Consider the following 23,136-nt stretch of genomic DNA (forward strand, 5'->3'; position numbering starts at 1 on the left):
ATGAAGTGAAAGATTGTGTAACCCTTAACGAACGAAGTACTCCATAATCCTTACCAACGAGTCCACTTATATGATCATCCCAAGTCAAAAGACGATTAAAAGTTACACCAAGAATATTTGATGTAACCACATATTCGATTGAAGCATTACTCAGAACAAACGGTGGAAAATAAGAAAATTCAAGAGATTTTCTATTAATTACAAGACATTTAGATGTTTAAGGGTTCAATATAAGTCTGTTTGACAAAGAATAATTCGACACTTTCTTCAGGTCTTCATTGACGCAGAAAGCTGCGGGTTCGATAAGTCCAAGTGGACAGCTGAAGTAAAGCTGAACGTCATCAGCATACAAGTGAGAGCTGCGATTTACTAATGCATAAGCAGAAAACAAAAGCTGACCTAGTATGGAATCCTGTGGTACACCAGTGGCATTCGGCAAAAAATTTCACAGGGTGTCAGCAACTTGCACTGCTTGCTTCCTAACAGTTAGATAAGACAGAATTAATTAAGTTGCACTAGATAAAAAATTAAAATTTTGCTTGAGCTTTCTACATAGATTGACATGATTAACGGAATCGGAAGCCTTCGAAAAATCCAACAAAACTAGAAACGTAACCTCGTCTTTATCTAATGTTTTTCTAATGTCATCAGTAACGTTTAAAAGTGCGGTAACACAGCTGTGTTTCTTCCGAAAACCAGATTGATAAGGGCTGGGCAGTGAGTTTTTTTTAGATAGAAAGGCCTCAATTTGCTTTTGAAGAATTAAGGAATTAAGTAATCAAGAAAAAATATAAATAAACCAACAACAACTTCAATGCAAGTGTTCTTTATTATACAGTAATCCCGTTTCCTTTATTTGTATGTAATTTTTAACCACTTTTATGTATGCACCGTTTTGTTGAAACCACAAGTCGTATTCTTCAATAGCAGGCAAAAAAGTCATTTATCATATGACCATAACGCTCCGAATTGACGGTGGCAGTCGTTCCATCGTCGTTTTCGAAGAAGTAAGGTCCAATCATACCTCCGGACCAAAGATCACACCAAACAGTGACTTTTTGTGGATTTAATGGCCTCTCTTCAATTACTTGAGGATTCTCAGAACCTCAAATATGACAATTTTGTTTATTACCATACCCACCGAGTGAGAAATGTGCTTCGTCGATAAAGAAAATTTTGTTCAAGCACCAATTCGACGTATCTACGACAACGTGTGAATGGTCAGCTGGCTTCAATCGTTATGTGAACTGTTCTTTATATGGATGAAGGTCTAGATCCAAATACAACATTTTCACTTACAATAGCGATATTTTCAGTGTTACGAGCGAAACGATGATACACAAGGCTTTACAATATTTATAACCAATCCAGTCTCTTTAAATTTCTTCACAATTTTTCCAATTGCTTGCGTAGTTATGGCGACGATTATGTTAACCATAATCTCCTCTCTTAAAGCACGATATGTGGCTGTGGCAGAATCACTATTTTTGTAGAAAGCTTTAACAATTTTTATGCGATATGCGAATTGTAAGCGATCTATTTTCATAAATGTCAGAATTCCAATTGAAAGAAAAAAAATGGTTTAAAATCTTAGTTTTACAGATGTCGAATTGCAGCACTAAACTTTTGAAACACCAAAATGGATAACCTGTTGTAATAACGTTGATTAGTTGTTTATATAAAAATACATAGAGAGTTTTCGAACAAGAGCTTTAATTTTCAATGGTTGGATATGGGCAGCTATATAACTTTTGAAAATGTCATCTTGTGACTTTTGACATTTAAAAACTAAGCCATTACTCAAAATGAAAGGACATATGATTTAACGAAAATTGTTAGAATTCAATAATTGGTCACAAAGACGTTGTTATGTAAAACCTTAAGACTTTACTTTTACATTACATTACATTTTACACTACTCTGCACATAAATGTACAGAGTAGAAAACGCAGCACCTTGAGATTGGTATCAAGATTCAAGACGACAAAAATAGTATTCAAATTTTTATTGACGACATGCAGCTGTATAATTCATAAAAAGGACATCGTGCTGCAACTATATAGTTTTTTTAGTTGGATACTTTTTTACTTACAATGATATAAATAAGTATTGATTACTCATTTTATTGCAAAACACTATAATTATCTCCTAATTATGGTTTATAATTTTCAAATTACCAAAACAAGAAGAACTAAGAAAATATAATGTAATGTAAATTTTCATCAACTGTGTTAAATAGAACCGATAGCTGTACAGTAGTTAGTTATAGAAATAACAATAGTTCGTATACGCCCAAGTGTACCACAAATCTTTTTTTTTTAAATTAATTGAATACTGTTTAATAGGATTAATAATGGATGTATAATAACGCGTAATAAAAGTCTTAATAGCCTAATGTCATATATAGCTCCTTGTAAGATACTATTATCTCAATATATGTACATGACAAGCAATTGAGGGAAAATTCAGTAGTTAGAAGACCCTATAAATATAATTCGTGCTAGAATTTCCCTTTAAAGAGTTGTTATTATGTGCAAGTTACAGGTTTCAATACTTCATCAGAATTCTATAGATGTATATACATGAAAGTTTATAAATATTTACCTCGACAAAGCTGTTCTCAGCTTCTTAACCTTGTTTTTTTCCATCTTTCTTTTCACTGTTTGTGGCTTCTTCATGAATGAAATAAGTTGAAACTTGTAGCATAAAATATATCTTCGCTCGCTCGTCGCTAATGTACAAATACCTTTATTTCTCTTGTTAAAAAAAACAACAACAAAAAAAAAAACAAAAACCTAAACTTGGTGGTTTGGGAAAAATCCATTCGACACAATTTAGCTCCTAACCGGCGTTTTTTCAGTTTTTATTTTTACGTTTTTGTTTATATTATTGTGCCTTCTGAGAGAGCTTGTATAGTATATTCAAAGTAGCACGATACATTTTATTTGACCTAGATATAGTGCATTATTTGTTGAAAATGTTCATTCTTTGTGCTAAAGAGCATAAGTTTCTGTCGAAGTCAAGCATTCGAAGACGAACACGTACCTTCACAATATTATTGGAGACAAAGTGACGACGACGATAAACCTATACCTACCTACCATTCCGTCATAGGTGTATACTTACTTGCATATAAACCGTGTGTTAAAAACCGCAGCACATGACATGCTAATGAGGAAGAGTTCTATTTATTTTGATACTTCTTGTACGTTTGATATAGCCTGGTTTATGGTTTCTGGGTATGAAGGTATTTTGTTGGATCTGGATTGGGATACCGGTTGATTCAGTTGTAAAAGATAAACTTTACATTGTTTACCCTTTGGTATTCTACGGGTTTTGGTATAGGCTTAAATTTATAGAAGAATGTGGGGGAGAAAATTGTGTGTTTAATTAGTGTTAAGCTGCTATAATTACCTACTCATGGTGATTGAGTTCAGCTTTGGGTAAAAGAAGCCATACGTTTATGGCTGGATAGGCATAATGATTACCTATACATCTTCATAAAATTTCGGAAAAATGGAAACTTAGTTTTTAAAAGCAGTTTATTATTTATAAGAAAAAAATCTTCTCTTTGTTAAATATATTTGATAGAATTTATAGGACAAGTGCGAAATTCTCCCCCAAGTTATCTGTCAAAAGTAAAGCAGAAGGTCACACAGAATTCTCTTTTATTTTAGAAAATGAATTTAACTCACTAAAATAAAATATTTTAAATTAGTTTTGTGTGTTTTTGAGTAAGGCATTAATAAAACTTGTTTTCATTTGATGATATGAACATTATAAAATTGTGGGCACCTGATAAAACCTCTTAACCTTTTTATCATATATATTGTGATTTTCAAAATACTTAATTAATACAAAATATTATATCTCAGAATCAACAAAAAAAGCTGCTGTACGGATACTTTTTGGACTGACTATGTATGTGTATATAAATTACGTGTCACGATGTTTGTTCGCGATGGACTTCTAAACTACTCAACCGATTTTAACCATTTTTGTACACCGTGTGGATTTTGATCCAACTTGAAAGATTGTTTATTATTTGACTTTCAAAATTATCTGTTAGTTCCAAACGATTCTTATAGATGCCGAAATCTGTTGACTGAATAGATGGCGCTTTGTCGAACTGACAAATGCTTCATATTACTTGCAAAAAAATATCAACGGAACATTCTTGAAGCAACATTTTAACTGTAAATTTTTAAATAAAGTCGTCCTGTTGCCACTTATTCCAATGATACCGTCAGATTCTACCATACCATACATGGATTTGCCCAGTTTACAACAAATAAATTAGGTGGCGCAGCAGCCCGTAGAGAACTTGTCTTGTGCCTTACAATTCTCGACTCGGTAATGTATATGCCAAATAACCATATAAAATATTTATAAGAGACTGGAAATGCGTACACGCTGATAACTTTCCATCTGTCAATATAATCTAAAACTAAAAAAATCAATGATAATATTTTGTAAAAGATATTCGTACAAACATTTTAAGAAATATCTTTGTTTGTTCTCATAATACTTGGATCGACAACAATTTCACATCAGTTGTTTGTTATTTCTGTAGGTTTTCATCTTGTTAAAATTGTCTAACTTAAATTTAACAACAGTATTTTGTATAAAAGAGAATAAATTCATTCCCGATATTTTAAGTCGAAAACCAATTTTTTTTGAATTTTTTGAAAGTTTTAATTTCTTATAAAACAAAAATACCGATAGATTTTTCTTAAAATATTATCCTACGTTTATAATTAAATTTTACATAAACCTAAATAATTTTAAAGTCAAAACCTTCATCTTTTCCCAAAATATTTGAATCGAACATCAGCTTTTACCAATTTTGCGTAATATGTTTTTTAGTATGAAGTCAAACTCTTTGATTGTTGCCAAGATATTTGAGTCGAAAATCAGTTTTTACCAAAATATTGTGTATGTTTTTATTTTTTGTAAAAACGATTTTTTAAAAAATTTAACACATTTCAGGAATGTTTAAATAATTAACCCCTTAGTAAAAATGTGAAATACCTTCACATTATTCCGGAAATACTTGTAAATATTCTGGAATTGATCATTTTTATTTTGGAAATTTTTCGTTTTAAAAACCGTTTATGTGTACATTTCCGTATCGAAAACTAGTTAAAAAAATGTAGAAAGCCGTCAAAATTTTCCGCTGCAAATTTTAACAGTGGTTTAGCATTTAATTTTAGTTTAAAATCAGTTTTAGAATTAAAAAAAAATTGAGTGACATGATAGTGAGAAAATTCTCTTGTTTTTTTCTAAAAGTCTATTTTAAAAGTATGTTACGTTTATGACACATAGCACTTAATGACTTAAATGTACGTTGCTCTTTTATATATTATATTTTTTTCTTTTTAACGAAATAATTTTTCTTTTCTTAATGAAAAATATGCATCTTTATCTTGATGATCACTACCCATCCATTTGTTTCAATTGTTTCAAGGGGGATTTATTTCGGGCATTACTAACATTGATCTGGTTTTTATTACGAAAAACATTTCTATAACGTCACACATATAGCCTGACAATCAATCTTAGGATTAAAACATTTAAAACTTGCTACCCTGTCAATAATTTTACATAATTTTATCTGCATAAAAGCACAAGAAAATCTTAAAAGCAAATTATAGGCATCGATTTAGTGAAAGTATAAATACTTGTATTTGCCTATTAGATAACATTTTAAAACAAATACTTACAATAACCCACCAACTAACTAAAAATTGAAAGTCCATTACAATTTTTAAATGCTAGTCAAGTCACAGAGGTCAACAAAATATTGCACAAAATTAAAAAACAAATATTTTAAACTTTCGCAATCGAACACTAATGGATGATCAAACAAGTTGTTTTTCACGCAAGCAAGTTTCACATCCTCTAGGTTTTCCTACCTACCTACACTATTTTTACTGAACTCTGCCATTTATATCGGAGATGTGGCACCACAGGCATTTGAGATGCGGCAATTGGCAAATTTTAAATCAAATCCTGACAAATTGCAATAAATAAACGCACATTGAATTACATCGTCAGCCTCCAGAGCTTGAGATTTTGGCGTGTCATTCACAAAAGCCAAACCACGTCATATAAGCAACAGCCTCTTCGAAAGGCGCGCATACTGTCTGTCAGTGATCCGCATGGAATTATCATTCCCACAACACTTTAATTCCCTGGGTGGTGGATTATTACTCGTATGCTATGAACGTACAGCCTTCACGGTTTAATCAATTTATTTGAATGCAAACTGTTTCATGTAATCAAATGTAAAGATCAATGATCGTGTGTTGTCAGTGTGGAAATATGGGCATGTTTGGGGTGGCGATGATGCAGTGATGAGCCTGAGCAGTGACTGGAAATTGATCCCTCACTTAAAGCGTTTCCCCCATTTTGAGAAAAAATTATTTGATGACCTCTGCACGATGAAGTGCAGAGTGCAGATTTTTTTGTATTGTTCAGATGCAGTCTATAATTGAAGGCAATAATTTGTATTGACGGACGATAACCTTTGTTGTTTTTAGAGATGGATGGTTAAGTTTGTATACATTTTAAGTTCAATCGAACACAAAAGAAGAGTAAAGTTATTATGACAATTAAATTGACATTACTTATTCATGCGTTTAATGTGATTCCATTTGGTCTGAATAAATGCAAGCGGAAATGGTAGTAGTCTCTTGTAAGTTAAATCAACTCCAATCATGATTCAAAATCAATGACGGCCCCTAATTTCCTATTCTGTTTTTTTTTCACAAAAACTAAAGGTTGTCCTTAATTTACTTAAAATTCAAACTTTTGGCCATTCGTGTAATAATATATTAGAAATAGAATTCATTTGAATATGACAATCGACACCAATGCACCTCGTTAGAAAAATATAATTTATTACTCAAGCCCTTCTAAGTAATTACGGAACGATTCGCCGCTTATTTTGAATTTCTGAGTCAATTAGAACTTCTTAGAGAAAAATCAGAGATATTGAAAAAAAAATTGTAAAAGCATTTTCCAGTCTCATGATCTATTTGTACAGACCTGCTTTCGGAAGGCGTTGTGAATGCTTCATTTACACAAAAACTATTTTTCAAAATAATCATTGTTTGTACTCACTTTGGAAATATATTTCTAATATATTTTAACGTTGTTAAAACGTAAGGTGAATCATTTCGTTCCGCGAAGATTGGGCAGCAAGTTTCTGATATCTGATTGGCCAGCTGCCAAACAATTACTTTCCAATTGAGGCAACTAAAATAAAAACTGTCTGGAAAGTTAGTAGGTAAAGAAAACACTCCCTAACTATCAAATTAAGTGTACTTCTGTCAAAATGACAGTCAATCATGTTTTTTCATTCAATTGAGAGCTGAACTTTATTAATCTATGATTTATTTATTTTCTGCACAAATTCATTTAATTTTTTATGTAAAAAGGTTATTTGTGAAGTTGGTAAAGAAATAAGTTATATTCCTTTACATTACAAATTAAAAATAGTGATGGACTTGGCTGAGGAGTGTTTTGTAGTTTCAGTAGTTTTGTAAAATGTATGACACTTGAAAACTAACAAGTTGTCTAGGTCAAAATTTACGTTCAAAGAGAAGTTGACTGCACATGAAGTCCCTTATGTTTTCTGAACCTGCCCCTTAATACTGAATTTCTATCAAAATTTTGCTCGGGAAATAGCTGTAATGTCAAAATGTCCTTTGGTTTATAAAGAAACTTTAAGATGGCTCACTATCTACTGTAAGAAAAAATTCTATTAGATTAAATCAATTGGTGGTGGTAAGTTCACTATCTGTCCAAATTCCAAAAATTTTCTACCTTTTCGAAAAGTTTGTTGTCTTCTAGTGGACTCTATTTGTATAAACCCTTTTTCAATTAGTACTCAATTTTATTCTGCGTATATCTTTTTGACTCCTATTTTCAGATCTTTAAAGTTACTTCTCAATATTGTTTTGAGACTTATACCTGGCAGTTTTTAACAGATTCGTTGATTTTCCTAATTATTAACATTGGCCAAGTTGTTCTCAAAACAACAAAGTTTAAAAACTCGACATTTCCAATATAAACTAAAACCACGTTTAAGAAATAAAATGGGTATTTCTTCGAAAAAAAAAATTAGATAGGTTTATGTCAACAGATTAAGTTATGACACCTCGATTCTGACATGTATCAGAATAACTTGTATTAGTTATTCTTATCTAAGGTAATTGAAAATTGCAATTTATTAAACAATGACTAATAAATGAATGAAAATATGTATAGTGGGAAGATTTTTGAATATTGACACAAGTGATACAAGTATTGGTATTTAAAAGCAGTCATATTATTTCAAACCATCACGTGACGAAACCTGATGTTGATAAATGTGTAAATACTGTACCTACCTTATTTCAACATCATGCGTGACAGATGTAAATGCAATCCTAATGAAAAGCAATAAATCATTTTATGAGACGTTTTAAAGAAACATACATTATGTGTGATGTGTGTCTAATGAACAATAAAATGGAAGAAAAGTGGGCACAATTGCATCGTGAAAGAAGTAACCATACAAACTACTGTTAATAGTGGAGTAATTATTTCATTGTTGATTCAATTTAATTGAATACATTTGAATAATGAGTATGAGGTATGCTCCATCTATTAGTTAAAGCAGCTATATTCAAATCAAGTAGTTTCATTTAGACTTAAAGAATTCTGCTCATATATTTATTCCACAGACAAGCCCTTTTCATGAGTACTCATTTGTGTAAGCATGTGATAATTTTGTTTAACAGTTCACTCTCTAAATTATGATAAAACTTAATTGTTTGATAAATAATATATGTTTTACATAAACTTGTTTTAGTTTTTTAAATAAAATTATTTTTCTTTTGTGGCTTAAATTACATCTTTTCTGGGCACGCACGTGAATTGAATTAATACATTTGAAACACAAAACTTGTCATTTGATAAAAGTCACTGCTGATCCATGTCTAATTGATGTTTTTCTATGAGTAATTTACGGAATTCAAAAAATAGAATTCACTTAATCATACTCGTCTCAATTAAGAAAAGAACATCCACCAATAGAAAAGTTCTGATTTTGTTGTTCTATTTTATACTTTAAAGTATTTTAAAAGTTAGGATTTATAAATTTATTTAAGCTTCGCACAGTCAGAAGCCATCTTATTCTTTGCCTGTGTGAGTTAATTGTATATGCTATCGACACGAAAATGGGGGAAATATCCCCATCAAGCAAAAAATCTACCCCATGAAAAAAGAATCTCAATAAAAGCACAGAAATGAGCACATTATCGCAAATTAACGAAATCTTTTATTGATGGCTGCCTCACAAAATATTTGAAAAATATTTCAACTTACGACGACATATATGCTATCTCCGTCGAATTACAGCTATTGCTGTCTCAAAATGAACACCTTACGTGAGGTTTAGCTGCTGTTGAAGGCTATTGAAAAACAATTGGAATTTTTACACGAAAAACCGCATAAAGAAATGGTTGTATTGGATTTGCCCCCAGATGAGAAAACTGACAAGGATAGTCAAGCAAAACAAACTTGTCTTAGCCTTCTCGATCTACATAGATGTAAATACACAATTGAAGTATGAGAAATCACAAGAATTCATCAACTGGCACAACAATAAAACTTCAATGATATTGAAGTTCTGTGACAAAGCAACTGCACAAAAAATCTTAAATGCTGCACCTAAGTTAAAAGGTACCGCAGTTGTGGTTCACGAGAACAATCTTTTATATGCCGGAAGAAAAGAAAAACACTTATTGAACTGAAATCGAAGCTTCTTGATAGGAATTCGAATATCCGAATATCCGAATGAAAGATCGAAATTAAAAATATCTGATTTCGTATTTTCCTACGATTCTTTACAAGGTCTACGAATAACAACAAACGATGAACTGTCATTATCAAAATAACCTTCGGAGAAGATGCAATTTGCTTTTTTGATCTAAACTTCAAAAACAATACCAATACGCTTAGGGAGCCATCTATAAGTCACCAAATCAACCTAGCATTCAGATGCCGTCTGCCACAATAATTCAACTTCTTCAAATTTGTTTAATTTAAATATGTTGCTATAATGTTACAGGTCTTAGAAACAAATTATTAATGCCAGAATTTTTTAAGTTCATTTTAAACTATGATTTATTTATTTTGTTAGAAACGTTTGTAGAAGAGGGTAAAGAGATTCAATATCTAAAATGTTTTTAGGGTTTCGATCTTAAATCGATTCCAGCAAAAAGAAAAACTAATCAGGGTTGTGCTAGTGGGAGAATTTTATGTGGAATTAAAAATATTACGACAAAAAATCAAATTAAGTATAAAGTTAGTGAAAACAAAGTTATAATAGATTGTTTCATCAACAAGAAACATTTACTAACAATCCCAATTTATTTGAACTTTGGTAAATGGAACTTCAAGTTTGAAGCCTTACAAAATTGTTTGTTAACTCAGGATAATGAAAATATTTTAATAATCCGGGATCCAAACGGTCGGATAAGGGGAATTCCGAAACATACCTTTTATGAATATTGAGCATCTCTCGTGCTGAAGAAACTCATTTGATAACTGTACAAACTCGAATGGTAATTACTTAATCGAGTTTTTAAGCCATGCTCGTAAATGTTTTATATTAAAACATTTGTACTTCAACGAAAATATTGAAAAAATGGACCAGTTAAAACATTGAACCCTATACCATGTGAATAATTTCTACAGCACTGGTAATGAAAATCCTTATGCATTATGATTTTATTAAAACCAACAATAAAACGTTTTCTATTTTATTTTGTAAGCCCTTTATAACGGCTGAGAAGTATTATTAAAACAGATTTTCTATACTCAGACATGGGAAACCATGCAGGAAGAAATTACGCCCGAATTTTTGTTCGGAAAAAGCTTTTGATTTTTTTATGATAAAAAGTATCCCCCTCCTGAAATGAAACCTACGACAACGACTACTGTAAATGGAAATAGAAGGTTATTATAAAGTTTTTTTTTTTAAACTTTGGGGTAATTTTCGAGAGCCAATAGAATGAGTTAGAAAATAAAGTCATTCAACATTCGCAAAGCACGGCAGAAGAACGACCATCAGTAATTCAGAGTTCGCACAAAAAAAAACTGGATAAATGACATAAGAATAGCAGGTTAAAATAACGGTAAAAAAGTGTGACCTAGGAAACATTTAAATAAACTATTATTAAGAATTTACAAACACTTATTTAAGTTATGTTTGTTTAAATTATGTGTAAATAATAATTCCATTGATACAAAATCAACATTTTCAGAAAATCTTGAATCTTGAAACTCGAAACTCGTTTATTTATTACTTTTGTGTGTAATTGTATGCACATGGTTATTATCAAGGCATTAAACTTTCGAAATCTGAATTTTTTGGGTGATGATTTATCTATGAGAAAGTGTTCATCATATTTAATACTGTCTCTCTTTTAAAACCTCAAAAATTATGTTATTTAATACTAAAATGCCTACACGCTTTTCCAAATTAAGTGTTTATTGTTTAATTTAAGTATTCATCTCAATCATTGCCGTAATCAACAACACCTCAATATCGCTATATGCCACGACCGGTGCACATTGCGACTTCACATTGAAAGCGAATCTCCTATACCTTACCTATACTTTAAGATACTCAAAACTAACAATGATTTCTGATTGCATTGCATTTAACTATAACTCTTGTCGTATCTTTGTCTTTTTTTTTTCTTTCTCCCAATAGCGCAATATCCGCATTATTTCAAACTTGTAGAGCCCAATGGAATAGCTAACAACTATTATAAGCTTAAATTTAAACATTTAAGAAGAAAAGTATCTTTAAACTTTAATAATACATCAAGTCAAGCTCAAAGGGGTTTTTCTTTTTAACCATCGGATAAAGTGAAAGTAAGTTTTGTGTTCGGAGTAGTATTAGAAAAAGTAAACATTTTTAAGTTGTTGTTTTATGCTGCACCAAATGGTCTTAGGTGCACAGCGGGCAGCAGCACAGACCAAACTACAACGTAACACCCCTTCAGTTGAATGATAGAATATAATGCGGAGTGCTGTACGGTCAGTTTTGTTTTTCTGAAAATGCTGCACAAATGCACTAAACGACTAAACTATTCCCCTTCACCTGAGCATAGTGGATATTACGTGATGAAGCTGGTCTATTATATATTTTAACAGGAACTTAAGATGATTTAATGAAATTGAGATAGATTATGAAGGAATTTTAAATATGAAACGAAACTTAATAGTAATGACAGATGACTAAATGTCAAATGACAACAGGTTATTGTGTTGTAGTGTGATTTTAAGTTGTAATGTTAAATTGGATAATGTGGAGTCTGCGTCGCTGAGAGGTGTACAAAATTATTATCTGTCAAATATTTTCTTCAGCTGTCAAAGTTGATAAATTATAACCTCTTGTTAATTTTGGGTCACCCTTTAATTATATAAGTTATATGAATTATATATACGCAAATATGATGAAGTGAAATTCATATCTGCCTCCCACGATTAAGAAGTTAGATATATTCTTCGTCTGTTTATTTTACTACATTATTTTCACAGTACAGAACCGAAAATGGACTCGAGAAATAATTGAAAGAAATTTTTCCCTTCACAGTACAGATAAAATCAAGTAAAATTTTTGAAGAAGATTGTCGCACCGCGCCATGATGAGAAAAAACATTTTTCCGTCTTCTCATATGTCATATAGATATAATTGGCCCTAGGTAATGAATCATATTTATCAAGCTGTGAACTGGATTGTTAATATGAAAGTCTATACATTAATTTTAAATAATTGCTTCACAATTAGTTTTACCCACACATAAATATTCCAAAAACTTAGGTAGGAAGACACATACTTTGCATTTAAAAATCATTCTCATTTATTGTACCAAAAAAAATGAAAACTTAACCAATTAAAAACAACTGAAGACACAATGATCATAATCTTTTGTTCTTCCTATTTATGTACGCAATGCAGCGTAGGTGAATGTTTCACTACGCATATAGTTAATTTATATTATATGTACCTCACCCTAAATTCTTTGAAAAAATACTTTATTCTTTATTATTCATAAATGACGACATTTTTATAATTGATTTGAATTTTTGTTTCTTATTCCAGATTAATAATTAAGCATCATGAGTGCGGATTGTGGTCTCTGGATTGCCAAATATATACTTTGTATATTTAACTTTTTCTTCTTCGTAAGTATACAAAATATCATTTTTCTTTAACTTATTACTATTTGTTGCTACGAAACTTTAATATTTAAGCTTAATTTAAACAATGTTTTTAATATATTTTACTAGTGCTTAAAATACTTTAAATTTAAAGTTTTATATATGAAATAAATTTAAGAAATATTATAGTCTATAAGCTATAACTAAATAAATATTCCCTTTTCTCTTTCATAATAGGTCTCTGGCACAATTGTGTTAAGTGCTGGAATATGGCTGGCTGTCGACAAAGCATCCCTAATTGCTTTGACAAAAATGGCAGATAATGAGGATATCTATGTAAGCATAACTTTAAACATATAAACACAGTTCAATAATTCCTATTTTTATATTTACTCTTAATAGTTCAGATATCACACCCGAATATTGTGACAGACCTTTCCTTTTCGTTTTACCTTTTACATAAAAGTTAAGAACTAGAAAATCTTTGAAATCACATCTACGCACAAATGTTGTTGCTTTATTAAATTCATTAACCTTAGTTAAATTAAACCAATGATTCCCCTTTTGTCGTTTAATGTAAAACTAACCATAATTCAATTTATTTGTATTGTAGTTTGTCGTACTTTATTGAAAAAACAAGCAAATACCAACAATGTTCATTCACTAATTTAAAATGTTTTAACAAGAGAAATATGAAGATATCTATTTTCAAGATAAAAAATCTAATATTTGATAGTTCCTTTAAAGTCAAAAAATTAGTGTAGAAATTTGCCAGAAGAATAAATTATGAGGTTTTAAGGGTTGGGGTTGAAATACTGTGTGAAACAAAATACTGTATCTCAAAATTCTGTATATCAGAATTCTGTATTTCAAAATACTGTATTTTATCAATACAGCATTTTCAGACGCAGTATTTTAAATGAAAAGTATTTGGAGACACGTAATATTAACCATATAGTATTATGGCCATACAGAATTTTGACCATACAGAATTTTAAAATACCGCATTTCGACCCGCTTACTGTATGGATCATAATACTGTATTTAAAATACTGTATCTAAAAATATTGTATGTACAAAATACTGTATGATGTTGTGAAATACAGCATTTTGAGAGAATTTTAATCATACCGTATTATGACCATACAGTATAATGCAAAATTTTGACCGTACAGTTTTTCAGCCCGCTCCCATTTTCCGGCATATAGTGTCTGCGATAGCGCTTTATAAACTCCATCGTATCAGTTAAATTTGTTGACACTTTTTAAATTTTTATATCGTCAAAACTTCTCCTACTGATATTTTTGGAGAACTTTTGTAAGTTCATCAGCATAGGCTGTAGATTTTACTCACGCCCACAGCTCAAATTGAAACATTCTATGCAAATGCATCTGCAACTATCTTTAAAGCATAATCCATTTTTTACTTTTAAGGGTATGGCGATGAGTATCAATAAACGTATTATTTGATATAATTTTTGTATTTGTTAAGATATTGAAGAAGTGATAATAAATTTATATTCAGCAATGATTCATTCCTTAAAGTTATGAGGAAACTTCGTGTCATCTATCACAAACAACAAAACAGATGTTTCTGTGAATGGCTGACTAGAAATCTACATATCTCTGTGAATAGGTAGGGCTCTTATTTTAGGTCGGTTCTGGTAAAAAAAGGCATGCCTATTACTCAACTAATTTTGAAGTATCTCTTAGCAAAAATGATAATATAAAAAATACAATACATAAATACAATGAGATTTTCTGATAGTTTTATTCAGAATTCTATATAAAGATTCATCAATCATGTTCATGTGATTTCTCTTTAAGTTGTGTTTCATTGTATAGTTTATATTTTTTGTACTCAAACTATTAAAGGTTAGATATTGAATTTGTATAGTAAAAAAGGAGTTTGATATTATACACAGGTCCCTTTCACTTTTGATTTTAGAAATATCCGAAATAATTTAAGTGCCTTATATTGCTGTTCATTTTGAACATTGCTTAAAATTGAAACTAAAGCAAAGAGCATTTAAAAATTACAAAGTTTTTGTAAAATTAATTTCTGACATTTTAAATTCGACACTACTTACAAGATACGTTGATATAAACATGAGGCTTTGAGTATAATAGTGGCTTATCTACATTTATCATTATTTTTGGTAGATCAAAGTTAAGTAAATTTGAAAAAGTTTATAAAGAAACATCATTGGTTTTATTTTTACAATATGGTAAAAAAATAACAAGGTTTTGACTTTGTTTTCGTTTTCCACAGAGAAAAAATAAATAAAAAAAAACTTAAATTAAAAAAAAATGTATAGGGCTTCCCACAGTGGATGCCATAGAATGAGACAGAAGGTTCTGAAGTTCATAACAAATCGACATCATTATCATGTATTGTTCACTTTTTTCCTCAATATCCAGTGTTTTCTAAGTTCCCATAGGAAGTCATTTTAATCGGTCCGATTTTTCGAATTGAAAATTTTGACATTTCTCGAAGTTTCAAATTCCCTGGAGTCTAAATAAAAGATTGTTAGAGATACAGCCATCTCTTTGCGTTTGTAGATAATAATGAATAAATAACTCTCAAAAAAATTGAGTGGGTGGTATTTTTCCCATAGCATTTTATGGTTAACCAAAAATATCTAACGAACCAATAACGCGACTTGACTTGAATTATAATCTATATACTGGTACTCCTATATCTTTTCAAAATTTTAAGATATTAGCTTGAAATTGATGGTATCTTATAAAAAATATTGTTGTCAACATTTGGTAAAATTTTGAGAAAAATCGAATAGATTTTTTTACAAAAAAAAATAGAAACCAATACTACTAGGTAAAAATTTACTTTCAACCTTAATATTTTTCCAAAAATTTAAAATATTTTCTTAAAAATAATTTTATCGCACAGAAAATATTGCTTTCGGCATTCAGTAAATTTTGTATTAAAATCCAACAGTCAGTTTTTTTCATAAAAAATTAAAATCTACAAAAAATACTAGGCAAAATTGGTAAAAATTAATGTTCGCTTCTTGATATTTCGTGAACAATAAAAGATATTGACTTCAAATTAATTTCATTCAATCAATTTGTTTTTGTTTATAAAAGAAGTTTTAAGAAATACTTCTAAAATTAGTAATATCGGGTTTTCGACTAAAAATCTCGTTAGTAAAAATAAATTCTGAAATCAAACTATTTCATCATATACAAAATATTGTTGGTATTTTTTAATTTTTTAGAATAATTGAACTGACATCTTTTTTAACAAAACACGAAAACCTACAAGCTTTTTAATCAAGAAAAATCGACAGACGGGATAGGAAGTTATCAGTCCCAGCCTCTTTTCCATATCACAAAAATTTATTGATATTAGGGCCGGGTAAAACAATATGCAGAAAGTCATAAGAGCAGTTATAAGATGAAAAAGAAAAAAACGAAGAATATTACTTTCTAAAATTTTCAAATTCATATGACTTAGGGAACCCATAGTTTTCTTGAGAGTTTAACAATCTACGCCATGTATTTTGGGCTTTCCACTCCAAATTAACAAACAAAATAATTTTGGATATTCTAAATCTTGAGAATTGTTTGATAACTGGTTCAAAAAATATCGAATTTTCAAAGAAAAGCGCTCAAAATTATTTTGTATTGAGATTTTTTAATTTAAAGTTCTTAAACGTGTTTTCCAAATGTGCTGTATTTGTCGATATTTTGGAAAATTTGATATTTTAACGGTCCGATAAGGGGCGTATAATAATAACTACTTCTTATCGATTTAAACGTTTGAATTTTATTTTAACTTATTAAAAAAGTAAGGAGCCCAATCCAAAAAACAGCATATTTTTTAAATTTGATATTTTATAAACCAGTGACCAAAAAAATCTAAAAATTTATCAGGGTGACTACTCAAAAATAGCAACAAATTGTGAATATCTGTCCTACATACAACAAGATTTTTCTATTTTTAGTAACGTTTTTTCTTAGGTCGAATTTTAACATTTGTATTCACTTTCAGCAGTGTTATTATTATTAGCATTGATGTAAAGCAATTGGCATAGCTAAGAGTTTCAAACAAAAGCATCAAATATTCTATACTTAGTTAAAAATTTGAAAATGTGATCACAACAACTACAACTATGAGAAGAAGTCGAGAATCAAAATATTATGTATCTAGAAATGATGGTGCCTAGGTACATGCTAAAATTTTCTAAATTAACAACCTTTCGATAAAATTGCAGTAAGGTCCCTATTGGACTCAAGGCCTGATATAACCTTACTTTTGTGTACTTTGTTTTTTTTTTTTTTTTTGTTCAATGAACTTTCTCACAGATTTCCAATTCATTGAATTTAAAACCATTTTTCGGTAAAAATGATTTATTTTCTAATATTTAAAAAAGAAGTACAGTTTTATATAAGTAAGGAATCCTTGTTTTAAGAAATATGATTTTCATATATGCAAACATAAGAATAAGAAAGTGTCTTTCTGTTGGACGACCCCATGTCTCGACGGATTAATTTCAAAAATGTTCGCATGAACTATAACACCAAGTACGTGCGACCTAGTCGATAAAAAACACCTTACTTGTATTGTTTGTAATGGATACATGTGTTATTCGTAAAATATTCAACTGCATAAATTACAACTAATCTCATGCCTACACAATACCAGTGTTTGATGATTCGTCACTTTCATTTTCTTGAATTTACAAATTACAAGTCACAAAAGCTTCTCGCGTTTCAATCCTCTAGCCTCTTCATATCAGACATCACATATTATGGTGCAAGGTATATAACTATCTGCAACGCCACCTGTGCTTCCTCAATGTCAAACAATAGATCAACGTTAAAATCATTTGTTTTTTAAAAATTGAAATGCATGTGCTATGCACACTCAATTATTATTATAACTACAGACTATTGTGATTTTCACTTTTTGCTGTTGTTGTTTATTTATTATTAAGATGGTAATTTTTATTACCACCACATGGCCGTCTTTTTGCCGCACCTTTTTTGGATAATGTTTTCAAGTATATATTTTTGGCGTTTGGCATGGGGTACCGCAGCAACAATTTTTGTACATTTTGATGGTAAACATAAACAATGTTGCGTATCTACTTGCATATACGATTCAATTTTGAATCATTGATAGTTTTCGATGTGACAGTAATATTTATAGGGGTTCAGAGGCCTGTGCGGTTTCTTTTATCAATTGATATGCATAAATCGAAGCCGTATAATCGTGATGTGTTGAGCTGAGTGACTTTTGGTGATTATTGGTGTTATTATTAATAGCTGACATTAATCTTGGTGTTTCAGTGTTTTAAATTGAAAACCAGTTGCAGTTTTAAAAGAGAAACTTAATAGATTGTAGCTTTTCAAAACGGATTTATGTATTGCTGCAATTGCATTATGAAATTGTTAAATTTGTAAGTAGAATTTCGCTTGAATCTGAAAAAAAACTACCATCAGTTAACTAGACTTGATTAATTCATTAATGTTGAATTCAACTTAAAAAGACAATCACTCTTCAGTTCCGTCAGGTTCGGATTTTTAAAAATAAAAACAAAAAAAGAAGCTAGGATGCGACCCTGCTCGTCTGTAGATTTTCTAAAATACAATAAAAATAAATTGGGTGGCGCAACAGTCCGTTTGAGAACTAGAGCCTAGTGGCTGACAACTCTCAAACAATACTGTAGGCGAGTACTGCTGTCAGATTTTCTAAAACTTTTACAAAATATTAATAATACCATTTTGTGTGAGATAAAAAAGGCAATATTTTCCTTTGTTATCATAATACTTGAGTCGAAAACCATTTCTCAAAGTAGGTTTTGGTTTTTTGTTAGAAAAATCGTTAACTGAATTTTTCTAAAAAATAACTTAAAGTTAGCAACAATATTTTCAATATAATTAAATAACTTTGATTTTAATATCTGATTTTGTTCCCGAGATCTTTATTCGAAAACCAATTTTTAATTTTTTTCTTGAAAAACAAAAATTTAATATTTTTTTAAAAATCAAAAATAAAAACAATGACATTTTTGATTATCAAATTTATTAAGACGATATAAGAGCTAATGCAAATTATTGAAACAGGTTGATTAGTACTTGAAAAAATTTAAAAACAAAATAACGGTTCTTTGGGGTTACCCTTCTTTAGCAATACAAAAATATTTAGTATGTAGTATTTTATTTTGTAGATTTAAATTTGTATGAAAAAATCAACTGCTTTTGTATTCAAAAAAAAGATTGCACATTTAAAACTATTTTCAACATGGCAAAATAATTTAAGGCCAATATCTTTAATTTTGCCAATGAATATAGGTCGAAAATCAATTTTAAATAACTTTTATTAGAGTTTGTTGTATGTTTTTTTTTTGTAAAAAAGTCCTTAGTTCGATTGACAAGAATCGAAAAAGATGTCCAAAACATTATCTTTTTCGTTTCATACAATTACTTAAATGTTCGAGGTGAGAATTACTTTTGTTCAATTAAGATATAAGAAAAACAGTTTATTGATTTTATTTAAAATTAAACTAGTTTCACATTTTAGCCCACTTTACTCCTTTTACCATTTTCTTGACTATTCTACCGTGCTTTAATGGAGTTCTGACTAAAACCCAAAATATTCTTCTAAGTTTGAAAAAAAAATTGTTTTTTTTGATACTTCAGTGTTTTGATGAACTGAAATTAAATTAAAATGCCTGCATAAACCCATTTTTATATTATTTTTACTGCTTAAAAAGTCGATGTAAAAACACTCACAGTATGAGCATTTTACTAGAAATTGATCTTTTTCTAGTAAAAAATCTTAAAAACTTAAGATTCAAAGTTGTAAGATCAATATTTCCTTTTATTCAAAATGAATGAATCAGAATACGTCTAAACAGTGACATATGTATCTTTTTACAAACAAAAAAAACATCAAAACATGCAAACCCCAATCTGGGAACCAATCTTATGAAGGTATTAATTTGAAATATTTATAAGAATCTCAGAAGTCATGTGAATTTTGAAAATTATTAAAAGTTAAAAGTAGCCATATTTTGTCAAATGAAATTAGCAACATTTTGTTCTTATGTTAGTAACTTACTAAAACAAGTCTTATAATTTACTAAATCAATTTTTACCATTTTACTAACTGCCATAAGAAGACTCGCAATTGAAATGAACTTAACCTCAATTGTATTAACTCCCAAATTACGAAGTAGGCCCCGCTCAAGAAATTTCATGGCTTTTAGCTTAGTTTAGCTTGTTTCGTCAAGTGCAATTTTATTTTGTTCGTATTGTGATGAGTCGTTAATTAATTTAATGTAAACTATTTGTTAACCACTGTATTTTGAAAGTTTAGTTATTAAAAAGGAAAAAATGTACAAATGAAAAAAAACAACGAAACAATATACTAATGCTATTAACTTAGGGGTTAATTACTCCAAGACACAAGAAATAAAAAATACTTCAAGAACTTAAATCAACTAATTGGATTTAATTATAAATTTTGTTTTTCATTTTCATTTACAGCAATTTACCCAGCCAGCCGTGATAGAACAAATGGCCTACGTGTTAATCGTATGCGGAGCGATAATGTTCGTATTAAGTTTCTTAGGTTATTGTGGTGCGATACGAGAGTCCAAATGTCTGCTGACTACGGTAAGTTTTAAAAAAAGAGTTATTTCTAATTGTTTTCTAAAGGTACATACATAGGTGTTGAATTTTTTAGCAGTTTATCGAATTGTTGGAGAGGCCTGCTTCTCCAACCTTCACAAAAATATGAAACTTTTGATATATTTGCTTGAATATCTTTTTAAAAAAAACTACAACTTGTTATCATACTTGATTTATTATTATCGCTTACATACTCTTATGCGCATAACCTTGAATATTGTTCCAATCATTAATATCACAACTGCGACAAACATCATTATTCTTCCACTGACATTTTACATAGGCTTCGTTAACTAAAAATCGCTTATACAAAAAAATACTCATAATTACAGCAATAAATTCTCGACTCCCGAATCAGGTCACCAAACTTGCTTACATAACTTGAAACCAGTATACATGAACTGTTGCCATCTAAAACCGCTTCTCATCTGAGATTTTAATTATGCTCACAATATTCCACCTTTTATTGTTCCGTAAAGCTGTAGTAGCCCGTAGGAACTTACATTCGCACGGGCGGTGCGGCGGTATAAAAATATCCAAATCCATGGTTCGTAGAGCACACTTTACTTTCGGCCTATTCATTGCTGATGTTGATGTCTTTTTATGGGGCAATAAATACGCAACAATACTTGACCATCGTCCCTTTCCAATTTACCTTTCGAATTTCAGTCATCAGAAGTTTTTCACTGTCAGCCACCAAGTGGTATTGTAGTGCTCTATAGTGGTGATGTGCAAAAAGATGAACGAACTCAAACCCAAAGCCAATCTCCATTCTCCACAGCCACAACACTACCGTTTGCTAACAGCAACTTTAGCCACCAACAGTACCAGACCCAGACAACGTCAACATTAATTGGAAAATAAAAGGATTGAAACCCAACTAGTGTTCGTCTCACTTGGGTGGGCATTGGAGTAGACTGGTCAGTGTTCAGGGCAGGGCAGGGCTGGGTTCCAAACTTTAACACTAGTAGATATTACGCTCTATGTAAATGTACACCTGCACTCCATTATTGCCATCAGTTTTTGAAAAGAAAGACACTTTGTGAATGCATTTTTATTTTATAATATCTACCAATACAAGTGGAGATGGCACTCTGGTGAATGCAGCATTGCGGATTGCGTCCCGTAAGCTGGCAATTTCTATACATAAATCTCTTCTCTGTGGCTATTTTCTTGAAATTAAGTTTGACTTATGCAAGGCAAGTGCATTTCCTTATAAACACAATATCATGATACAAATACTGGCTGGCTTTGGCTTGACTTAACTTAACTTGGCCAGTAGCTAACTATATCGGAAAAATTGCAATAATAGTGCACGCAATAGATACTGTATCTTGAACTCCATATTTGTGCAATACCGGTGATTTATGACGGTCTATTGGTCTCTATTTCTTTACAGACTCACACTCGTACTGTACGTAATATATAGGGATAGGCTTTCTTTTATTCTTTTTATCCATATTTGAAATTGATAGTAAAAAGGCGGAAGACTTTTACGGTTCGCTAGTAAACATCGATATGGTAGTCATAGATAAGCAATGTGTTGATATTTCAAACCTTTATAGAATTAATAAATATAGAAAGATGCAATGCCAAGAAATCCATAAACCATAGTCCGTCCATGATAGCTTTATTTTGTGGCATAGAAATCAATAATATTAGGTATGAAAATATTTTATTCTTGAGCAAAAACAAACTTCTGAAAAGTTTAGTAAAAATGTGAAGTAATTTCACTAAAGATGACCGACCTAAGCTTTAATGCCAGTCTTAAAAGGTCCATCGACCTTTAGTGACATTTCTGTGAGAAGTCTTTGAGACCATCTCTCCAATTCTTACCATAAAAAAAATCTTTAGAATTATAATTTAGACTTTCTGAGAACCAATATTTAGCTTCTCTAATACCTGCAATGAGGGACTTTTTTGTTATTTTGGCTCTGATCGCCTCACCAAAATCCTGCAAAAGAATCCATCTATCTCCATTGAAAATTGTATTCGGTAAACCCTTTACCAAGCCCTCTACCCCATCTGTATGGTATACAACTTTTCACATTCGTTCCCAAAAATGGTGGCGAAATGGGACACTTTGGAGTGAGACTTTCAATCAAACCGTTACAGAAGCTTGGTGATGGTTATGTTTAAGCCTTAGAACAAGAGTTTTTGTTTGATATATTGTTGTGGCATAAATTGAATCGTTTTGGCATAAACGGTCAAAATCTTTTTATTCTCGTGTCGAGGTATTAACAAATGT

The 23,136-nt window shown here is 30.4% G+C and overlaps 1 protein-coding gene across 2 annotated transcripts in view; it reads left to right on the forward strand.

Moving 5' to 3' along the window:
• The window catches only part of LOC129946223 (tetraspanin-18), a 47,529-nt gene that overhangs the window by 17,629 nt on the left and 6,764 nt on the right, over nt 1-23,136 (forward strand). Inside the window, exons 2-4 of one of the 2 annotated variants that reach the window (XM_056056339.1) lie at nt 13,176-13,251; nt 13,465-13,563; nt 20,745-20,873. In XM_056056339.1, coding sequence (XP_055912314.1) covers nt 13,186-13,251; nt 13,465-13,563; nt 20,745-20,873 — 294 coding nt within the window. In that variant the 5' untranslated portion in view covers nt 13,176-13,185. Of the gene's footprint in view, nt 1-13,168; nt 13,252-13,464; nt 13,564-20,744; nt 20,874-23,136 lie in introns of both variants that reach the window. The other variant, XM_056056338.1, reaches the window with a different exon arrangement.

The sequence above is a fragment of the Eupeodes corollae genome, chromosome 2 (genome assembly GCF_945859685.1).
Source record: "Eupeodes corollae chromosome 2, idEupCoro1.1, whole genome shotgun sequence".
In the NCBI taxonomy this organism is placed as follows: Eukaryota; Metazoa; Arthropoda; class Insecta; order Diptera; family Syrphidae; genus Eupeodes; species Eupeodes corollae.